Source organism: Clarias gariepinus, chromosome 2, assembly GCF_024256425.1.
Source record: "Clarias gariepinus isolate MV-2021 ecotype Netherlands chromosome 2, CGAR_prim_01v2, whole genome shotgun sequence".
Taxonomy (NCBI): Eukaryota; Metazoa; Chordata; class Actinopteri; order Siluriformes; family Clariidae; genus Clarias; species Clarias gariepinus.
Genome location: NC_071101.1, coordinates 40,389,880 through 40,412,141, shown reverse-complemented (window position 1 = coordinate 40,412,141; position 22,262 = coordinate 40,389,880). Strand labels below are relative to the sequence as shown.

Genomic DNA, 22,262 nt, shown 5'->3' with positions numbered 1-22,262 from the left:
TTGCGTGGTAATAAGCCATTCTTTATCAGAAAGTAAAATGCCGGCCATGCATTTTCCTCTCCTTTGGCAATGCCGTCAATTTCCCGTACCTGGCTCCAGCAGTGCCGAAGGCGCGCATCTTCATGTTGGAGCTGCGCGAAGCTGCCGTCTTTCTGTATCTGCTGAGACAATGGTATGAGAGGGTTAGATAGAGGGGGTGTTCTGTTTCGGCATCGGCCTCTCTTTCCGCAGTTTGTGCTAACCAGGATGCCTGGGAGTGTTTTGATCTTGTCGGCCTCTTCTGACGGGGTGCTTGTCTCCGCTGTTTTTTCTTTTTTTCCCTGGGTAATTTCCCAAGCCAATCTCTTCCTAAAATGAGAGGAACAGGCAGGTTAGGCACGCCCCCTGCGATCACTGAATATTTGCCCCACCGATCTTCCACGGTGAAATGGGCCGCTGGCACCTCCCGTCGATCACCATGTACACTGATGACCGGGAGGGGCCCGCACGGCCGCACTCCTGCCGGGACGATCGAGGGGCGAGCTAGGGTGACTGCGCTTCCCGTGTTAATCAGTGCCGGTAGAGGGGCACCCCCGCCCTGAACCCAGTGAGTGGGGACCGGGAGACTTTCTTCAGGCCGCCGGCTGTCGGCCCACAACCCCCGGGAAGAGAGGGATCTGCTGAGTTCCATTTCGGTGGGCATTGGCTTGTCCTGCGGGGTCTCTGCCCGTGGCATTCGCAGTGTGGGAGGAGAAGGAGGAGGACTCTCTCGTCTATATGGGGGAATATAACGAGGAGAGCTTCGGTCCGTGAATCTTTTTTTTTCTGGACCCAAGGACAAGGTCGATAGTGCACACTCCAAGGCTTCTGTCATTCCACGGAGGGAGGCCGGAGCGCGCATGAACACGGCTTTTCGTTTCTCTCAGGGTAGGGCTCGCATTACTCTATCCATCACTAAACGCTCCACGACTTCCCGTGCCCATAGTAATTCCGGCTGTAGCCAGCGGGTGGCAATCTTGGATAAGCGATTCAACTGTGCAGGGAGGGGGTCTGCGGCTCGTATATCAAGCGGTTGAATTCTAGCGCAGCCTGCATGTTTAATAACCCACATTGGTCGAGGATCTGTGTTATCAATAGGTCGTAATCCTCCGTGTAGTTTGCTGTTGTAGGTGTCCCAGGTATTGTTCCGTGGTGCGACCACCTTCTGGGTCCATAACCCCGTACCCTCCCCCCCGGATTCTCCACGAAATGTAAACACACCTTAGTGGGTTAGGAAAATCACGGACACAGGGAGGCGAAATTGCAGTGCAATAAGTGCGGTACTTTATTACTGTTCCTTAGTCAGGTGCAGTGTGGCAAAACACACAGTCAATAGTGAGCCCGAAGGGGGTTTCAGTCGGCGAGGTTTGTCAGCCCAGTCGGGGTGGATGTAGGCTGGGTAGCGGGCGCAGAGCGGCCGGTTCGTGGTTGCCCTCTGCCCTTCCTGTGAATCCGAATCTGTGGGGGGAGGAGAGTGACATGAGTATATGACATATGTTCTTTCCTACTCACCATCCGGCGCCGTCCTGGTCCTTTTATAGGGAGCGGTTGACAAGTAGATGGTCAGGGATTCGCTGCTGTTAATGCCGGTGAGTAGCGGCGCCCTGCCCCCTTAATTGCGCCTCTCGCGCTGTCCGCGGTACTGAACCGATGTCTTTTGTCTTTTCCGGAGGATGAGGTTAAAGTTGCTCTCTTATTGGGCTTCCTTGCTATGAGCCCGTCGCCACACTACCAAAACACTTACTGTACACACATTTATGTAAGATATCAAAATAAGGACATTGAAAGAGCTGGCTTTAAAAAGTTTAACATTTACACTTAACATTTGGCATTTAGCAAAGGTCTGTCTCCAAAGTGCGTTTCCAAGGTTAGGTGTGAGGGAAAATCAATTAGATAAGACTACAATAGAGAAGTAATGTACAAATTACAAGAAAAATTACTTTTTTATTACACTTTAAGTGTAACACCTGTGCCACCGCGGCCTCAGGGAAGAACATCTGGTTCCCCAGTCTACTAAGCCGCCTCTTTTGTCTTCCCCTAGTGTGTCTGTGTGTGTATGTCTCACTAATATCACATAAGTAGGTTCACCTGTGTCTCCCTTGTGTGCTACCCTACTTAAACCAGCCGACCCCGTAGCTCCCTGTTTGTCCACCGTTGTGTTAACGTATGTGTTTGTTTCTCATGAAAATGACAAGTGAATGTGTTTGCCTGCTTTCCAGGACTAAGAGACCCTGAAGTGCAGGTCTCGAACCCAGTTTGACGACTCGCCACAAGGACTGTACTAAAGAGACTTTGCATTGGGTTCGTTCCTGAGTTTCGTTTGTTTTCTGTTTGTACAATTATAAATAAAGAACACTTGTGATTGCACCTGCATCTGCATCCAAACCTCTTGCAACCACATCATGACATTAAGTTCAAATTCAAATTCAAATTTAAATTTTATTTGTCACATACACAAACATACACAGTACGAAATGTAGTGAAATGCATTTTACGACTGCCATTGACCCTAGAAGAGAATTAAAGTTTACAAATAAGAAATAAATATGAATAAAAGAGATACGATAGAAATTAAATAAAAAAATTAAATTAAACTAGGAAAAATAGAACTAAAAATAAAAATAGAAATATGATGTGCAAAAATAGAAATCTACTGTACAAATTGAAATATACTGTGCTGTGTGTGCAAATATGCATAGAAGAAAGTGACTTTGTGCAGAGGTTATTAAAGAGTCTTTGCGCACTGGTCCAGGATGTAAACGTAAAACTGTAAAATGTAGTGTAGTTGTGAAGGAAGGTGTGCAAAGTTATTAAAGTGTCATTGTGCAATGGTCCAGGATGAAAAACGTACGACATGTAGTGTATATATGAAGGAAGGTGAGCATGTAATTGTCCATAGCGTTCATGGATGTATGAAGATTGATAGATTTTGATCAATTATGAAAAAGATGAAAAGATTGTTAGTTCTGCATAGTGGTGTGGTTGTGGTTGAGAGACCTTATCGCCTGCGGGAAGAAGCTCCTCCTCAGTCTCTCTGTGTTGGCCTTCAAGGAGCGGAATCGCTTCCCAGACCGCAACAGAGTAAACAGTCCGTTATTGGGGTGGCTGAGGTCCTTCACGATCTTCCTGGCCTTGGTCAAGCACCGCTTGCTGTAGATTGAGTGCAGGTCAGGGAGCTCGATGCGGATGATGCGCTCAGCTGATCGCACCACCCTCTGTAGAGCTCGTCTGTCCTGCATGGTGCTGTTCCCGAACCAGGTCGTGATATTTCCCGTCAGGATGCTCTCTATGGTGCAGGAGTAGAAATTCCTGAGCACCTTGGAGGGCAGTCTAAAGTCTCTCAAGCGTCTGAGGTGGTAGAGACGCTGCCGGGCCTTTTTTACCACGGTGTTGATGTGACAGGACCATGCCAGGTCCTGCGTGATGTGAACACCGAGGTATCTGAAGCTGTCCACTCTCTCCACTGGGCTCCTGTTGATGACTGGGGTCTGGTAGTTCCTCACCTGCTTTGTACTAAAGTCCACTATCAGCTCCTTTGTCTTACTGACGTTCAGGAGGAGATTGTTTCTCTGGCACCAGTTCTCCAGATTTCCAACCTCCTCCAGGTAGGCCGTCTTATCGTTGTTCGTGATCAGGCCCACCACAACAGTGTCGTCAGCGAACTTGATGATGGTGGTGGAGCTGGTAGTGGCCACGCAGTCGTGGGTGTACAGAGAGTACAGCAGGGGGCTCAGAACACAACCCTGTGGGGCTCCAGTGCTGAGAGTGAGGGAGGCTGAGACATGTCCGCCCATTCTTACTGCCTGTGGTCTGCCAGTCAGAAAATTGGAGATCCACTGACACATTGATGAGCTGAGTCCCAGGTGCTCCAGCTTGGTGGTAAGTGTGGAGGGAATTATGGTATTAAATGCAGAACTGTAGTCGATGAAGAGCATTTTCACATAATTCCCCCTCCGAGTGTCCAGGTGAGTGAGAGATGTATGGAGGAGATGAGAGATTGCATCATCCGTGGAACGGTTTGGACGATTTTGTTGTAGATACATTCAATAAAACAGATGTGAGAGATGTAATTCAGTAAATGTGTAAAAACATACACTGTGCGTATTATGGGGATATAAAATAATCTGAGTGTAGAATCTTCCTTATTCATTAGCGCACCTCTCTTTATCAGTACATTTTAGACTAAAGTTAATCATAAAGAAAATATCCACATGATCAAAGCTAAACAGCTCTAAATAAGGACATTATAACACAAGGGATGACGTGTATGTTTACCCTGCATGTAAAGATTACTGCTGTCTTTGGACAGTTTAACTAGAAGTACATGCTGGTCTTGAAATGTAGCATTTTAGTAACATTACTATAAATTATAAAAAATATATTTTAAAATATAAAGCCATAATTAAATATTTCCATTGGATATGTTCATCTCTGTTGGTCCTATTAATATTATAACACTGTAGTAAGTAAAGTTGTTTTTGATTAAAACTCTAAATGATAAACATTTGTCAGTGTTTGGTTTGGTTGTTCAGGAACAGGGCTGAACTACGGCCTACTGTAAACTCAGTCTGGATAGAAAGCACATTATAATATACAAAGCAGCTGAACTAAGAACTGGCTAATATTCTCTCTCCTTTCTGTAATAGAAAATAGAAAATAACTTCACTCACCTGCAGCTATGTGAAACACGACAAACACAAGATACAAGCACTTCATCATTACTAAGTCTTCTGCATTCACACACCAGTATTTCAAAGTGCAAAGCAACACAGACGCACGCAGACAGACTGGATCGGATTTTTTAATTGTCTAGCCTTCTAGACAATGCATAAAGTAATAATAAATAAACATAGATTTTATAACTTTATTGATTATATTAAATTAATTGGTAATAAAATGAACCAGTACTGTAACCTTCACTTTTCAGCAGACATTAATTCTAGTGTTTGGGACAAAGCTGTAATGTCTATCAGTATATTCACCAGCAGGAGTGTTTCTCTAGACTTACAGGAAATAATGACGACACATTTACACTGTGTGAGCTAAGGAGCACTTTAGAGGCGGGTCATGAGTGATGAGCGTGGGAAGTTAAAATTATCAAATGTATCTTTGTAGTTAATAACGTGATTTATTGGAGTTTTATTATTAGTAGTATAGTATTGTTGTTGTTGTTGTTGTTTTTGTGTTAGTATGGTTATTATAATAAAAATTAAAAGTTAATAATAATTATTATTATTGTTGTTGTTTTTGTGTTATTATGGTTATTATAATAATAATAATGAAAAAAGATAATATTTATTATCTGCAAAAGGTTTCGCAACAAGAATGTTATGGCAGTTAAGGGAGTTTGTAAAGATGGAGAAAATACATTATTGTTGTTCTAAAGGCTCCCTTTTACTTGCAACAAAATAAAAAATAGACAGTGGCTGATCCATGCTGAATTTCTGTCGGCACCTGTTTCTACTGAGAAAACAGAAAAAAAATGAGCAGCACACTCGACACACAATTATTAACGGCCATCATTTGACCAAAAAGAGGTGCTGCACAGGAGTGTAGATTGTGGTCATGTGACCTTGACCAGAATGTATAAATGGGAACCAATAAAACATAAGACAGGTCTATTCAGGAAATCACTTTGCACTACAAATTTATATTTTAGATTTTCTACATATTTATATTTCATCTGTGGACCACTGCACAGATCACTTTAATCACTTCTTATGCATATTTGCACACCCCAGCCATTTTAAACTTCTAAATTTCAGTTTTTGACAAATTTTTATTCTATTTTCTTTTCTATATTTTTATTTTTGTTATATTGATATTTTGTTTTATATTGAGATTCTGTTCTTATTTGTAAAGTATATTTTACTTTGTACAGTACATTTCACCAGTTAATCTTATTTTTAATGTATTTCTTTTATTCATATTTATTTTCTTATGCACAAGCTTTTGTTATTTTTTAAGGTCACTGGCAGTCGTGTAAGCATTTTACTGCATATTGTACTGTGTATGACTGTGTATGTGACAAATTAAATTTGAATTTGAATTTAAAATCAACTAAGCAAGCAAGGAAGAGGTTCATATAAGTGAGGATGCCCTCTGCTGGTCTGGCAGGGAATAAATATAAAGTGGTAATTTCCATTTTTTATTAAGATTTTTTTTGTCATAGTATCTGTGTAAATTGTATAAAACAAAAGACTCTTTTACATTTTGCTTCATTTGTTTCTACTTTAAAAACTCAGTCTTTTTATTTATTTATTTATTTATTTATTTATTTTTTGCACAAAGTATTTTTAAATCATTGTTGGAGATGCAACAAGATCTAGTAATGCCTAGCCATTGGTTAGATTTGCTCAAATATTGCATATGCCTACTAATAAAAAAATATATACATATTTTTTTTATTTTTCATTAAATTCCAATTCCAATGTCCATATTGGCCTGTGTACAGATAGCAAATAAAGTCTCTCTCCAATCTTACATATTGAAAAATTGAATTGTATTTATACATTTTGGGCCCGAAACTGTGATAAAAAAAAACAAAACTTTTACATCATGTGAGATGCCTGGCAAGACCACAAAAAAGAAAAAAAAGTGTAGACATGAATGTGCGGTCAACAAGCTATTTAGAAATGTAATATACCACCAGCTATAGCATCAGAGAAAAAGTGACTCCATGCTTATAAACTATAAACTTTATAAATGGTAATTGAATTATATCCACTCTCAGCTAGGCCAGTTTAAGAACTGCAGCATCCTGGATTTATTCCTGAGTTGTTCCTGGCCTCCCTGTGTGGGTTTTACCAAGGTTCTCTAGTTTGCTCCTACTGTTTAAAAACATGCACATTTGCTATTTTAGATTAGCCTCCATCGTTAATTTTGAAATAGAGGAGAAACTGCACATTCAGCACCAAGGCCAGCTACACCTTGTGCTCTAAAGGAGCTGGGCACCAAACTTGCCATGTCTTGCACTGCATTTCCTCTCACCATTTTGCTGGTATTGCCCCCTAAAATGACAATGAAACACCAGACCGGTAAGTAACGCATCACTTCAAGCTCTGACCAGTCAAAAACAGTCTTGACACCAGGAGTCACGCTGAGTAGAAGCTGTCGTTCACCCTTGACCGCCTCCTTGTCATCAACGCCCTCAACCGACCATCAACCTTAACCTAAGAACGACACCACCTACTTTACTCTCCTACCTCAAGCATACACTCGCCTCACCTGCAAATATTTTACACTGCACCATGCTATACCTAATCCATAGTCTCTATGTTTTCTTACCTTCTTTTCTTTTTATGGAAAAGTATGATGCTGTGTTCCAAGCAAAGTAAGTACTTGATATTTTCAAATTTCTATGACTAATTAATCTAGTGCTTGAAGTTCAAAAGGAAACATATTTGAAAAACAACCTTTTTAATATTTCTTTAATATTTCAATATTTTCAATACTTTTTAGAAAAGGGCTGAACTGGTTTCAAAAACCAGTTGTGCTAAAAAATTGAAAGCTAAAGGAGTCAAATATACTCCTTCCTGCACAGTGCCTATATTCAGCACTTACATTGAATTCATCAGCAGGAGGTTAGGTTCACTGCTGCTCTGTATGTGGCAGATATTATCTGCAACATATATAATCACATTTCAGCCTGGTGACAATGTACAGTGATGAGGATGTTAGGATTAAAAGCAGGTTTAACAATTACTATCCCATCATGCACTACAGTCCTTTAAAGCTTTAAAGCTTCCCCTTATGGAAATATGCAAAATGCCAAATTACAATCGTACACTTCTTTGTGATGTCTTTGTGCAAAGTCTAGGCAGACACACATGCTTGCACACACACACACACACACACACACACAATTTCTGCTCAGGAGGTTATTTAAAAAAAATAAAGATAAATACTGTAGGTCAAACTCAGGTCTTTGGGAATTAAATGCAGAAGACGTCTGGACTAAGGCGACCAGATCCAAATGGAAGAATAAGAGCAGTATTGGTGTTTATTTATTCAGATTAAAAATATACTGTAAACCAGGGGTGTCAAACTTATTTTAGGGTGAGGGCCGGATGAGAAGAAATGTGACCATGCGCAGGCCGAATTAGTTTTTTGTTTTTTTAATCATAGTGCTGCGATTTCATTGGCAATCAAATAGCTGGCCTTTACAGCTTCATCAGTCCCTGCTCTTTTTGTAAACATTGATTGTTTTTTTTTTTTTTAAAGCGGATGCTAAAGCATTAACTTTTTTTCGTTCGGAGCTGTCCAGTGTATTTATCATATTTCTCTGTGTGTATGTCATAGTGTTATTAATATTATTATTAATATCATTGTTCAAATCATCCCGCGGGCTGTACTGGACGCCTTAGTGGGCGGTATTCGGCCTGCCGTATGTTTGACACCCCTGCTGTAAACCCTAATGCTCAAAGTAATTAAACATATTGAGTACTGTTAACTTAAATAATTAAAATTGGATTTAGAACTTTTTGGTATTCATGAGTTTGTAGAAATTACACTTTTCAAGTTAGCTGAACAAATTTTAGATATTTTAAGTATCTGTAAGTACTTAAGTAACAGTAACTGTCACCTTAAAGTTCCACCAACTTAAAATCTTTTAGACTAGCGATTTTGTGTCTGACGTCATCAGGGCAATAGGACACTGGTGGCTCAGTGTAGGTGTTTCGCCTGCCATGCGAAAGGACTGGGTTTGATTCCCACAACTGGATGACGTGCCCGTCTTAAGCCCAGATAAAATGGGAGGGTTGTGTCAGGAAGGGCATCTGGTGTAAAACCTGTGCCAAGCTTGTGTGTAGACCGGATTGTCTGCTGTAGTAACCCCCCTTCCGGGAGCAGCTGAAAGACCAACAATTTATTTGATTTGCAACAAATAAAAAAATATATATATAATTGCTATTAAATAGTATGAGTTGGGCTATTTAATAATGCAAATAAAGAACAATTAATATGAATGAGTACAACAAACTCCCCCCCCAGGGTGTCAGCATTAATATAAAAATATAAATCCACAAGAAGAGGGAGTCAGATTTCAAGGTAATCCATGAAGAAGGACAAAAATAATTATCTGTGAAAATCATGTAAAAATATCCAGAGAGTGATTGAAAAGATAAGTCAAGGTAACATGACAGATTAAAAAAACAAATTCTAATATTCAACAGATTTGAGACAAAAAAAAATGAGCTCAGATTAAAGCTTGAGGAGTTAAAGATTTAACAAGCAGTGGTACATACTATATGAGCAGGTTTAAATAAGCTTGATCATTTAAGACATGAGGAACAAGTAGAGTCAAAAACAACAGGAAAGAACCAATTATATGGGTTTGGTTAGAACATGTAGTGTTATTAAAACAGAATGTACATAGAAAATGAAAACACAAACCATATACAATCAAAAGAGTCTCTGGAGGACAAAAGAGGTGAAGCCCATGACACCTGTATGTACACTAACCTGATCCTTCTGCTTTCTGTCGGAGTCTGGACATCCTTCAGTAATCATGTCTTCTCCAGATCCTCTTTCTTAAGAGAAAATACCTTGGAAATTTCACCTGTGTGTGTGTGTATGCGTGTATATACCTCTGCATCTCCAACAAGTAATTGCCACTGCACCTGATATAACCCCCAGGACAAAATCACCAGAATGCTGAAATAAAATACACAAAAATGTTAATAAATATATTGTAGCGTTTTTACGCCGGGAAGAATGCTGGAGAGACGAGTGAGCTTATTTGCTACCCAATGCAATGGCTGGGAGTACTTTATTAAGCACACAGCATGAGGCATGAGCAGCACCTTCACTCAGGAGCCTACATCCAATTCAGCACTAGCTTGAACTGGAGCACATTTCACACGTCACACCCTAAACACACAAACAGGGCCGAAGCCACCAACCCAAACACCTTTCCCCATCATGGTGAACACACCGACATTCCCGCAAGGCATGCTGGTCGTCAGCCGCCGCCCTGCCCACGCCACAATATTAATAGGAATGAGACTGATTTCCTCCCATGTGTTGAAGTTTCCATTACTTCCTAGAAAATACAAAACTTATTAAACCTTTATCACTGTTAGTAATATGACACATGACACTCAGCATTATGTGACTATTTACATTTTTCCTTAAAAAAAACTACATTTAATTTTGTTCATGGAATCTATAGTACCTTGGCTAATAAAGATAAATAAAGATAAGGCATTAGTTAAATGACATTTTTATAGAGCTACATGACAGCTGTAGTCTGCGTCATCCTCTACTCTCAGATCAGATATGAACAGAGACAGATTAGCAGGAGAAATGTTATTAAACAGCTGAACTGGTCCAGCAGGTAAGTGTCTGAGGTTTGGTGTTCAGGTCAGAGCAGGAGCAGGTTAACAGCACTGAACCACCGCTGTGTCCATAGATATGCTGTAATTTTTTTATCACCAGTTAGAGCACAGCATACAGAAACACACAAAAAACTCAGAATCCACTGAATATAATATAAAGTACATTATTTTTATGATAAAATGTTATGAAAATATTTATGCTTCAATACATTTTGCTCCAAAATCATGTATTGGGTCTGTTTTAAGAATACTGGCTACTTTGATAATGATAATTATGAATAGTATTCTTTGTTAATAACTTAAAAATAGGTTTGTATTATATTTTAGTGGTGTTATGATAAGTTTCAGCTCTGTCAGTGTAAAGCTCACATGATGGTGGGGGCTAAAACAAGTCATAAATGTAAAGGGAATTGTCCAGTTTGTCCTTAAGAGGTTAAACACACAGGGTCAGTAGTGGCTCATCTTCTGCTGGACTCAAACCTTTAATCTCTTTTTTCTCAGACCAGTTTCTTCACAGCTGTGGCTAGACACCATGTTACAACTACAGTACATTTGAAAATAAAGTCCAGTTGGCTGGTGGAGAGAGTAATGCTACACAATAAGTAGATTTCTGTAAACTGATCATTTTCTGTTTTTTAAACAATTTCTTGCACACATTTCTCATTACTGAGGTTAACTTTTGAGTCATACCACTTTAGTTTAAGGGGGAAAAAATGTGAGTAATGCATTTGTCCATTTTTGATTTGTGCCAAAATTAAAAATCAGATTTTTATCAAAAACACACTCTCTCACACCCATAAACAAACATACTCACACACATTTCATGATGGGCGTGAGTTTGAATGGTGAGCATTTGCATGAGAGTGGAGGTTTTTTTCCTATCCTTTTTCTATGCAAATATTGTAAATAATTATAGCATAGTTGTTGTGTTGTATCATGGTGTGGTGTGGTGTGGTGTGTAAATAATATGCAGGGGTTTTCTATGAGTTTTGTTTGACAGTCAGCCAGCAGTTGCTGGTCAGTGGTATTAAAAGTTCGCCTGGTTTTCCATGTTCGGTAGAAGACGTTGTATTGGCAGTTGTATTGGCAGAACATTTTAAGGTTTAAGAAGACAGAGTGATTCAGGCAGGGTGGGACAATGTGGACATAGCAGGGATATATCAAAGTGAGGGAAATAGTAATATAGGTTTTTAACCTTTTAAAGTGCTATTTGGCCAGAGGCCCTGCAACCTGTTTGATGTGGCGAAAGTTGCTGGGAGGAGCAACCATCGCCATTTTGATTGCTAATCAAAAAAAATGGTATCAAATTACAAGCCAAGAAGCCCTGGAAATTCCATTTTGGTGACCGGATACTTCTCTTGCTCCCAACACCACCTGTAATTTTCTGGGCCGCTGGCAAGGACCCTTCACCATTGTGGAAACATTGGGCCCTGTGAACTACAGGTTGCAATAACTGGGTAAGTGGAAAAGCACTGAGCATTATCATGTAAATCTTTTTAAAAAGTGGCTTGAACCATTTCCATGCTTCTCAGCTCTTGTCATAGTTGCGTCTATTAAACAGGGTGCAGCATAAAGAGCAGCTCATGTGAGCTCATGGATCAGTTCAGCAATGTAATTTTCACTGTACCAGGGCTCCCGCACTTGCTACATCATAACATCAAAACTTTGCCGGGTGCAATTATTAGACAGTGCTCAGAGTGGTCCAGTCGCAGGAGTTTGATGGTGAAAAACAGCCGGTCATATACATGAGCAGAAAGCTCTTAAACACTGAGTGAAAATACATTTTGCTGTATAGAGGGAAGCCATTGCCATTAAGTGGACAATAGAAGAGCTCAAATATTACTGTTAAACCTTGGATTGCAAGCATGATTTGTTCTGCAAACGGTCCAAAGCCCTCATATATCAAAGCAAATTTGACCATAAGAAATAATAAAAGCACAGTTGGTTCATTCCACGACCCAAAAAAATCATATAAAAATGATTAATACAAAATACAAAGTGAAAATAAAACAAATTAATCAGCACTTTACCTTTGAAAAGAATCGTAGCTGGCGTGAGGGAGACAAGAGAGAGGAGAGGAGAAGGAGGAGGCAGGTGTTGTGTAGAACAACTTTCAGATACACAAACCAACAGAATTACAATTTCTTGCTTACTAGCTTTTGTGTGACTTTAACAAGGAACCTCTCTAATGACACTTGCTTTTGCCTCTTTTTGAGGATTTTGCGGAAATGTGACATTGTCGTTAAACAAACTTATCTCCGGCACTGCTACAGTCTTTTTAACTTTTTTCTTTTACCAGGGCCATTGTCGTTGTACCAGCACAGTTACTAAGAAAAGGAGAACGGTGACACAAAATTTTAAAATTTTAAAAGCTTTACACACACACACATGGTCAACAATATTACTATGCACACAGCTTTTGACTATATGAATGAGGCGCACACACAGAGACTGAGCCTGGGACAAAGAAAATTTACTACTCATACTGCAAGACCTCGCTCGTTTATCAATTTTAAATTTGTTAAAAGAATTTTGCTTGTCCTGCAAACCACTCCAAGTTACTGCCAGTCAAAGGTTTTACTGTATCTAGAAGGATGGAACTTCACTTTGGTCACTGACCATGCTCTTTGCAGTGGCTGGCAAGGGCAAAAGACATCAACCCTTGGATACAGTAAGTTGCTGGTTTCTATCACTGCAGGACTTCTCCTTTTCTGTGGTTCACTATCTGTGGTTTATTTTTATTTGTCAGGTATGAGCATGAAGCTGAGGGGAGGGGGTGGTTGTTTTGGGAAGTGATGTGACAGTGGGCTAAGAGCCAGTGCTCACATAAATCAGACAACTCTGTGCTCAAACCCTGCACCGTCAACACTCAGAGTATTTGGGACATTCAAAGGGGGCAAGACTCCATAACTTACCTGGCCTGGAGAATGTTTACCACCAACCATCCTGCTGTCGCGCACGGGCAAGCCACTCTATTCCTCTTGCTGTCTTGGGGGCATCTACCTAGTGAGCCTACGAAAAAAGGAACCTGCAGAAGGGGAGGCCGTCTATCTAGTGAGCTTACAGAGTGATTAAGGAGCGACAAAGATTTACAGTAGGTGCCCGCCCATCACATGTGCATGTGTAATATTGCCCCTCCCTCCCAGTACATGCCAGTAACAGTAGAACAGGGTGAGTCCATGTGATGCATTTAAAAAAATTATATTAATAATAAAATTCAAATATGATGAAAACGAAAAGCTAGGGTGCAAAGTACAACAGGTAATAAGTACTCAATAAAATGAAAGAAAATTTAAACAGGAACACATAACTTATAAATTAGGAAAAACACAAAACAGTTATGTGTGCAGGAAATCTGTAGAACAACCGAGAAAAAAAAAATCATACTGTTAAGGAGGATTTTTTTCTGTGGTGACAAATATAGAGAATCATTTATATTTGTACATTTTAACAGAGTTAGCGCACTGAGTGTGTTTTCATTTGCTTATACCACAGCAATTTGTCAACAATTACAGTTTTTATTTAGTAAACAATGACATTTATGGGTTCATAATTACATTTAATGTTGTGGAACATCTGCAAAGCAAACAAATTTTATCACTTACATAATAAAAATCACTAGACGGCTGACCAGAGATTAATAAACATTGTTCTGGTAAATGGTTTTACAATTAATTGTATAGCTGGTTCAGGCAATATACTGTAGTACTACTACTAGTGAATGTTAATATTTTGCACCTCCAAATAATGAAACTACTCAAAAGCTTCTTGATGCATTCTTTCTGATTGAGGCTTTGGATCATTCGAAACTCAAACCGAAATTCAAAAAATTCTAAACAATATTAAAATTCTGTGAACTTTGTGGTGAAGTTTTCTTGTTGTTAAGTATAATAAAAATAAAATCTATATGATGATGCAGTATTAGAACTCCAGGGTCCTGGGTTCAATTCTGTGTTGTTCCTGACCCCTGTGTGTTTATGTGGGTTTCACCAGGCAGATCCTCACCAGCAGATTTACTATGTTAGATTAGCCTCCACGTTCAGTATTAAAATGGAAGAGAAACATGTGTCCAGCACCAAGGCCAGCTCCACTATGTGCTGTGAAGGAGAGGGGCTCCAAGTCTGGCATTGCATTTCTCCTCACCATTCTGCTGTCATTACCGCTGTATACTGTAAAAGGACCAGACCAGTATCACTCCAGACTCTGACCAGTCACAATTAGTCTTGACACAAAGGATCACGGCAAGTAAAAGCTGCCATTTAACCCTTGACCTCCGTCTCAGCATCAATGCCCTCAGGCTCAGCCAGCCTTGACCGCCAAATATTACTGCTGCGCCATCAACCACGCCGAGAAGCTAAGAACAATGCAACCTACCCTCTTCATTTACTCACTTTTGTTTTACATCAGTCTGTGTCTCCTCATGTTTGTGTCTTGTTTGCCCAGTTGTGTTTGCTCTACACTGCACAATGCTATATGTAAACCATAGGTTTCTTCCCTTCTTTTCTTTTTTATGAAAAAGTAAGATGTAGAAAATACTGACCTGATATTTCCAAATTTCTATCACAAATTAATTTAGTGAAGCATGATTAAAAAGTTCCCAAGAATCCCAGTTTTATGTTTAATAGGGCTTAACTAATTTCTAATTTACCCCCTGTGCTAATAAAATGAATGCTAAGGAAGTCAGATATAGTCCATCCTGAGCAGTGCCTATTTTTAGCACTTAGTTTAACAGTGAAGCAGATTGTCAGAAGTCATTGTTTGAAGTCAGAATGTATAAAAGGAACTAGTGCTGTGGATAGTAGGACTGACAGCATGTGTAACAGGAATTTATTTCCCATCATGCACTTTGTCTTTTGTCCCTTACATCAACATCCTTTAAAGCTTCTCCTTTCGAGAATTATTATGCAACTTATTATGAAAGATGACAAATTACAATCTCTTTGTAACTCTGGCTCAAAGTCTAGGCACACGCACACACACACATGTGTACACACACTTCTGAAAAGTAGCTGCTGTCTGCAAAACAAGAAAAACTTTACATATAGGACACTTGTCAGAGTGATACATAATTGAGTCCAGGGCAGCACTAGGGCTGATGGGAGAATGACTACTTCCTCTTTCTTATGGTATCGGTAAACCAACATTGTGCCATTCACAGAGAATATTGTGTAATACTCCACATGAAACAAGCAGACTTTCACACACCCCTTAACACAAAAAGTCCAGGCAGAGTGTCACACAGCATAAACAAACAGGAACTTCTTCTTCAAAACAGAATAATGAAAAGCACCTATATTTAAAATATTATTTCCATTCCTCACAGGTTGTATTTAATATGTTGTATGTTTTCAGCATTATTATAAATATTTATAGTGGATTAATTTGCTATAATGACGGCATATTCAATTTCCTTCTCAGTGTTGATCTGGACCCGTGCTGCTCCAGGTGTGTTAATGTGGGTTACAGTAGAGTAAGTGACATCATATACAGTCTGTGGAAAAACACAACAGGACAAAATTATACAAATGACACACACTGCAATTTATGGTGGTTTTGCTGTTGTTATAATTTAACATATTCTGGGGAGAGCAAAGTGAGAGGAAGTTGCATGAACATTCATCCATACAGACACAGGCTATAGAAAATATTGGCATATAAGTAATGAGGAAGCACTTGAAAGGATTCACCACCATCTAGGGGAGATGTAAAAATAAACTAACAGGGATGAGCAATGAGGAAAAACCTGTTTCACAGGCTAATAGACTGACAGTAGGTTAAGGGTCTTGCTAAGGTTCCACTGCTACAACTTACAATCTTTAGAGCAGAAGTCCTAAGTCCAATGACTAAGCCACCACTGTCTCTGTGGTCCAAATAAACACAGCATAAGATAGGTTTCTATAAATCACTGTTTAATGGAGGTGTAGGTGATTTGTGTGGTTTATTACCAAATGCAACTAAATCTCTAAAGGTAGAAACAGATCTGTTATCATTGTAATTATAGAAGCCATGCCAACACTGGATGGAGATCAAATTAGAAATAAAGGCTGTAATGAACAATGTGGATTTGATATATATGATACCAGTTAAACGTTTGGACTCACATTCTAATTCAACATCTTTCCTAATTTTTAGTTCTTTCTACACAGTAAAACAATGCTAAAGGCATCCAAAATATTCAATAATCTCCTTTGAACAGTTGATATTGGAATGTATCTGCTACTGATCGCTGTGTAAAGTGTAAAAGTTGTGCATTTGCTCCACCCTGCAAGCACCATGATGGAAATGGCTCTCATGAGGACCATCCCAGGAAAGCAAGATCAAAACTAACCTTTGCTGCACAAAACAAAAACAAACAAAAAAAATGACAAAAAGGAAGAACAGAATTAGAAAGTGTGTCTAAACTTTTGACTAGTACTGTAGTCTTATAGTTCCATTTAAACCATTTGACTTGTAGTTCAAAGATGTCACTTAATAACAAAAATGCAGATGAACTTAGACCTGCTATCAGGTTGACCAGACTTGAAACGGGTTCTTGATAGTAAAGTGACAACAAGCAACACAAAATAATAATAATAACAATAATAATAATAATAAACTTTAAACTCCACTGTGAAAATCCAGCGAGTGATCCAAAAGATGACTGATGTTGGAAATAATCAGGAAAGATTTTAAAATATAAGGTTATGACTTGAGGACTCAAAAATACAACAAGAAGTGGTAAATACGAGCAGGTTTACATAAGGTGGATGGAGCATGAGGAACAGGTGGAGACTAAAACAACAGGAAATGAACAATTACATGTGTTGGGTTAGAACATGTGGTGAATCAAAATATAATGTACACACACAATGAAATCACAAACCAAACGCTATCAAAACTGTCTCTGGAGGACAGAAGAGTTCAAACCCATGACACCTGTATGTACACTAACCTGATCCTTCTGCATTCTGTTAGAGTCTGGACATCCTTCAGTAATCACGTCCTCTTTAGATCTTCTTTCTAAAGAGAAAAGACCTCTTAGTGAAAACTAGAGAATTTTATTTTCTTTATCAAGAGAGTAATTTTTTAGTTAATTACTCTTTACATTGTGTGTGTGTGTGTGTGTGTGTGTGTGTGTGTGTGTGTGTGTGTGTGTGTGTGTGTGTGTGTGTGTGTACCTCTGCATTTCCAACAAGTAATTGCTACTACACCGGATATCACCAACAATAAAACCACCAGAATGCTGAACACTGTGTAATTATATACACAAAAAAATTAATGAATATAATAATAGAGAAGTTTTTTATAGCTGAAAAAAATTAAACGTTGTAGCACCTAGAGGGAGGCAGCTGTGTGTTTGCTCTTTACCTTGTACCAGTGGTGCTGCAGGTGTTGTTTTACCCTGAGGCTGTTCTGATGGAGGTGTTGTATCTGATTTAATCCAGTGTGTTGAAGTTTCTCTGCTTCCTACAGAAAATACAAAACCTATTAGTAATTGCTTTTGTCAAAGTTATTTACAGGACACATGATACTGGACATGATGTGATTATTTAATTTTAGCATAAACATTCAATCATGTTTATGGCATGTATAGTACCTTAGTTTATAAATAAAAATCAGGTATTATTTGAATGATATTTTCATTAAGGTACATGACACCTACATAAACCCTTCAAAATAACTTATAATTACAGAAATATTTATAAAGGCCTGAATAAAGCCAATCTGATACCCATAATCAGTATTTATTAGCAGTTATAACTTGATATTGATGTGTCACAATATGACACTGAGATTATTTGGCCTTTAGTTATGATAAATGAAGTAAACATTCTGATTACATATGTGACTTTAATTCATAGAACATCGTTTTTCACACTGAATATTCTATTTTACTTTGTATTTAAATGTTTTACCTTTAACATGAAGCCTGATGTCTCTGTGATCCTTCTCAGTGCTGCAGCTGTAGTCTGCGTCATCCTCTACTCTCAGGTTAGATATGAGCAGAGACAGATTAGCAGGAGAAATGTTATTAAACAGCTGAACTCTGTTACGGTAGTGCTGATCATTTAACACCTTTGTTGCACTTCCTGTTCTGTAGGTCCACCAGGTGAGTCTCTGAGGTTTGCTGCTTAGGTCAGAGCAGGAGCAGGGTAACAGCACTGAATCACCTCTGTGTCCATAAATATGTATCTCTTTATTATCAGAGAAAGCACAGCCTACAGAAACACACAAAAATATTTATGCTTCAGTACATTTATATTTTTACTAATAATAACTAGATGGTTATTTACAGTAGTTTGTTTACTACTTTTGTTTGTTTATATTACTGTATATTAATTTATGATTGTACCATAATTTTATGTTGATTTGATTCATAAAGTTTCTGTTTAGAAAGTTCAGAGGTTTGAAAAAGCTCTGTCAGTATAAAGCTCACAGTTGATGGTCAGAGCAAAAGCAAGTCATGAGGTTGAAGGAATTGTCCAGCTCGTCATTAAGAGGTTTACTTAAACAAACAGGGTCAGTAGGGGAACATCATAAACTGGACTCAAACCCCTAATCTCTTGTTTCTCACAACAGTTTCTAATCTTTTGTGATACACAATATTGTGATAATGTGTTTATTTGTTCTCTTGATTTCCACAGAGCCACATGTAGTTACTCAGCATTTTACAAATACATCTGAAAATAAAAACGACTTGGATAGAGAGCACAAAGTGCAGATTTCTTTAAACTGATCCAGTTTACAATTACACACAGGAATTTCTAAGTAATATTTTCACTTTTATTATTTTTCACCAGTGTTGGTAAATTTGTCGCTACATTTAGCGAGTATTCAGACACCTCTAGCGACTCTTTTTTTTTTAAAGCGACTAGTGACAAATCTAGCGACTTTTCTGGTGTTACTGGAGACTCTGATGTGTATATTTTATATATATATAAAACTAAAAATAAATTAAAAATAAGCCTGCAAGAGTGTCTTTTATTGGGTCACTTTAGCCGGTCCCAAGCTCGGATAAAGGATGAGGCTTGGAATTGTGACATTAAAAACAAAAATAAATAAAGAAAAAAAAAATACTTTAACTAATTAACACTAGCTTCTATGTTACTTTTGTATCCTATCTATTTATTTTCTTTTTATAATTAACAAAAGCAAAACAGGCCTCTAACACTAGCTTGTTCTATTGTTTTTTCTATTTTATCCTATTTCATTTTATTTTATTACATAATAATAATAATAATAATAATAATAATAATAATAACCTTGCTACATGCACTGTGTTAAGCTAACTTAGACTCTTTTTATAGCACTTACATATCATTGCTCTTTTGTTTTTTTATTTTTAGTGCTTTAGTTAAAAATTTATAAATAAAATAAATACAATTTTATATATATATATTTTATATATAGCCATAGTCATTTAGCGACTTCTAGCGATAAATCGATCGGTCGGAAAAAATCGATCATTCAGACATGAAAAGGAAATGTACAGTGGTAGTGGGAGCTCAGTGGTTAAGGCACATTGGGCTACTGCTCAGAAGGTTGTGGATTTAAATCCCAGCATCACCAGGCTGGCATTTAACCTTCTATCTGCAGTATATAAGAAACCTTGAATTTAAAAAACAAGTGAATTTCAGTGACACTGAATTTGTGTCAACAAATGTGAGATTCATGTATTTGAGCTTAAACAAAACAGCATGCATGTGACAGTTCAGTTCACACGGGATGCTAAAAAAAAAGCTTGACATATGACATACTGAACAGGAAGTGAAAGTCAGTCACTGATATCAACAGCAGAAAAACTTTGACATCCATGTACAGCCAAAACTAAGGAAGTGACAAACAAGTGGGAAATAAAATGACATTCTATTACCATTTATATGATTTATTCTAGATACATTAAATAATACAGATTGTGAGAGATTTCATTCAGTAAATGTGTAAAAACATACACTTCATCAGTCTCTCTTTATCAGTACATTTTAGACTGAAGTTAATCAGGAAGAAAAAATCCACATGATCAAAGCTAAACCGCTCTTAATAAGGACATTATAACCCGAGGCATGATGTGTATGTTTACCCTGCATGTAAAGATTACTGCTGTCTTTGGACAGTTTAACTAGAAGTACGTGCTGGTCTTGAAACGTAGCATTGTAGTAACATTACATTTATAAAATATAAAGCCATAATCAACTATTTCCATTGAATGTGTTCATCTCTGTTGGTCCTATTAATATTATAACACTGTAGTAAGTAAAGTTGTTGTTGATTAAAACTCTAAATGATAAACATTTGACCTTGTTCGATTTGGTTGTTCAGGAACAGGAACTCAAAAAAAATTTAAGTTAATCAGTTACATAAAATTTTTTTTTTGCTTCCAGCAATGGGTCGCTACAGCAGACAATCCAGTCCGGGCCGGCACAGGTTTTACGCCGAATCCCCTTCCTGACACAACCCTCCCATTTCATCTGGGCTTGAGGCACTTCATCCAGTTGTTGGGAATCGAACCAGGGCCTTTCGCATGGCAGGCGAAACACCTACCACTGAGCCACCAGTGTTCTAGTGCCCTGATGACGTCAGACGCAAAATCGCTAGTTTGAAAGATTTTAAATTGGTGAAACTTTAAGGGGACAATTACTGTTACTTAAGTACTTAAAATATCTCATTTGTTCAGCTAACTTGAAAAGTGTCATTTCTACAAACTCATAAATACCAAAAAGTTCTAAATACTCATCAAGGTCTGTTAATTTGAACTAACTGTAATTATTTAAATTAACAGTACTCAACATGTTTAATTACTTTGAGCATTAGGGTTTACAGTGTACTGTAAAAGCACATGAACTAAATACAAAGCAGCTGAACTAAGAACTGGCTAATATTCTCTCTCCTTTCTGTAATAGAAAATAACTTTACTCACCTGCAGCCACGTGAAACACGACAAACACAAGATACAAGCACTTCATCATTACTGAGTCAGTTTCTCATACACGCACGCAGCACACACACACACACACACACACACACACACACACACACACACACACACACACACACACACACAGCCTAAATGTGTCACTTTTAAGTACTTTGGTTTTCAGGAAACCCCAACAACTGCTGTTTCACTTCTCTTTTTGGGAAATCTTTCTTCATTCTTTCTCAGACTTAATTTACATGTAATAAGCAGCAGTAATATTTATTCTAATGTATAAAATAATATATCTTCTTATGTCGTTTTTTTTTATTTTGACTTTATGATCACATGATTTGCACAGTGCCTTCATGGTTAGCATTGTCACCTTGCACCGTTTGACCCCCGAGTTGCGTCTGTGTGCTTGAAGTTTGCATGTTCTCCCTGTGCTTGGTGGGTTTCCTCCATGTACTCTGGTTTCCTCCCACAGTCCAAAGACACACCAATTATGATAATTGGCATTCCCATATTGCCTGTAATGTGAGTATGTTGACTGGAGGTTCTACCACAGTTGTACAAAATGAGAATAAATACAATGTTCACCACTGTCCTCTACGGTCCATAGTTGGACTAGAGGTTCCTAGATGGATGGATGATATAGCATGATTGTTTTGCACTTTAGGTAGCCTATGTGTTGTTAACGTATTAACATATTATTAAAACGTATTAAAACAGGTTTAAACATTTAGAATTTAGAGTGGTTACAGTTAGAATAATTCTGAAAGTATTGCAATATGACAAAACTTACTTTTCTATTATTATTTAAAATTTGCTACACATGTAAGTTATGCACAGAAACAATATTTTTAATATAAAGTTAAATGTAAAGTTACATTTAATATAAATATGGACAATATTACAAGTTATTTAAAAAAAAAAGTCAAAGCCCTCTCTCCTGAAAAATATGTTCAACTGTCAGAGCTGCTGAGAATTACAGTACTCAACATTATAAGAACTTT

The 22,262-nt window shown here is 38.0% G+C and overlaps 1 protein-coding gene across 4 annotated transcripts in view; it reads right to left on the bottom strand.

Annotated features, from left to right (window-relative positions):
• LOC128542078 (uncharacterized) overlaps nucleotides 1–21,352 on the bottom strand; it is a 28,214-nt gene extending 6,862 nt beyond the window's left edge. The window contains exons 1-6 of one of the 4 annotated variants that reach the window (XM_053512376.1): nucleotides 21,253–21,352; nucleotides 18,251–18,553; nucleotides 17,703–17,801; nucleotides 17,513–17,584; nucleotides 17,287–17,354; nucleotides 13,854–15,846 (exon numbers count right to left, since the gene is read on the bottom strand). In XM_053512376.1, coding sequence (XP_053368351.1) covers nucleotides 15,733–15,846; nucleotides 17,287–17,354; nucleotides 17,513–17,584; nucleotides 17,703–17,801; nucleotides 18,251–18,553; nucleotides 21,253–21,301 — 705 coding nt within the window. In that variant the 5' untranslated portion in view covers nucleotides 21,302–21,352 and the 3' untranslated portion in view covers nucleotides 13,854–15,732. Of the gene's footprint in view, nucleotides 1–13,853; nucleotides 15,847–17,286; nucleotides 17,355–17,512; nucleotides 17,589–17,702; nucleotides 17,802–18,250; nucleotides 18,554–21,252 lie in introns of those variants that run through there. The other 3 variants (XM_053512378.1, XM_053512379.1, XM_053512377.1) reach the window with 3 other exon arrangements.
• Between the last annotated feature and the right edge of the window lie 910 nt (nucleotides 21,353–22,262).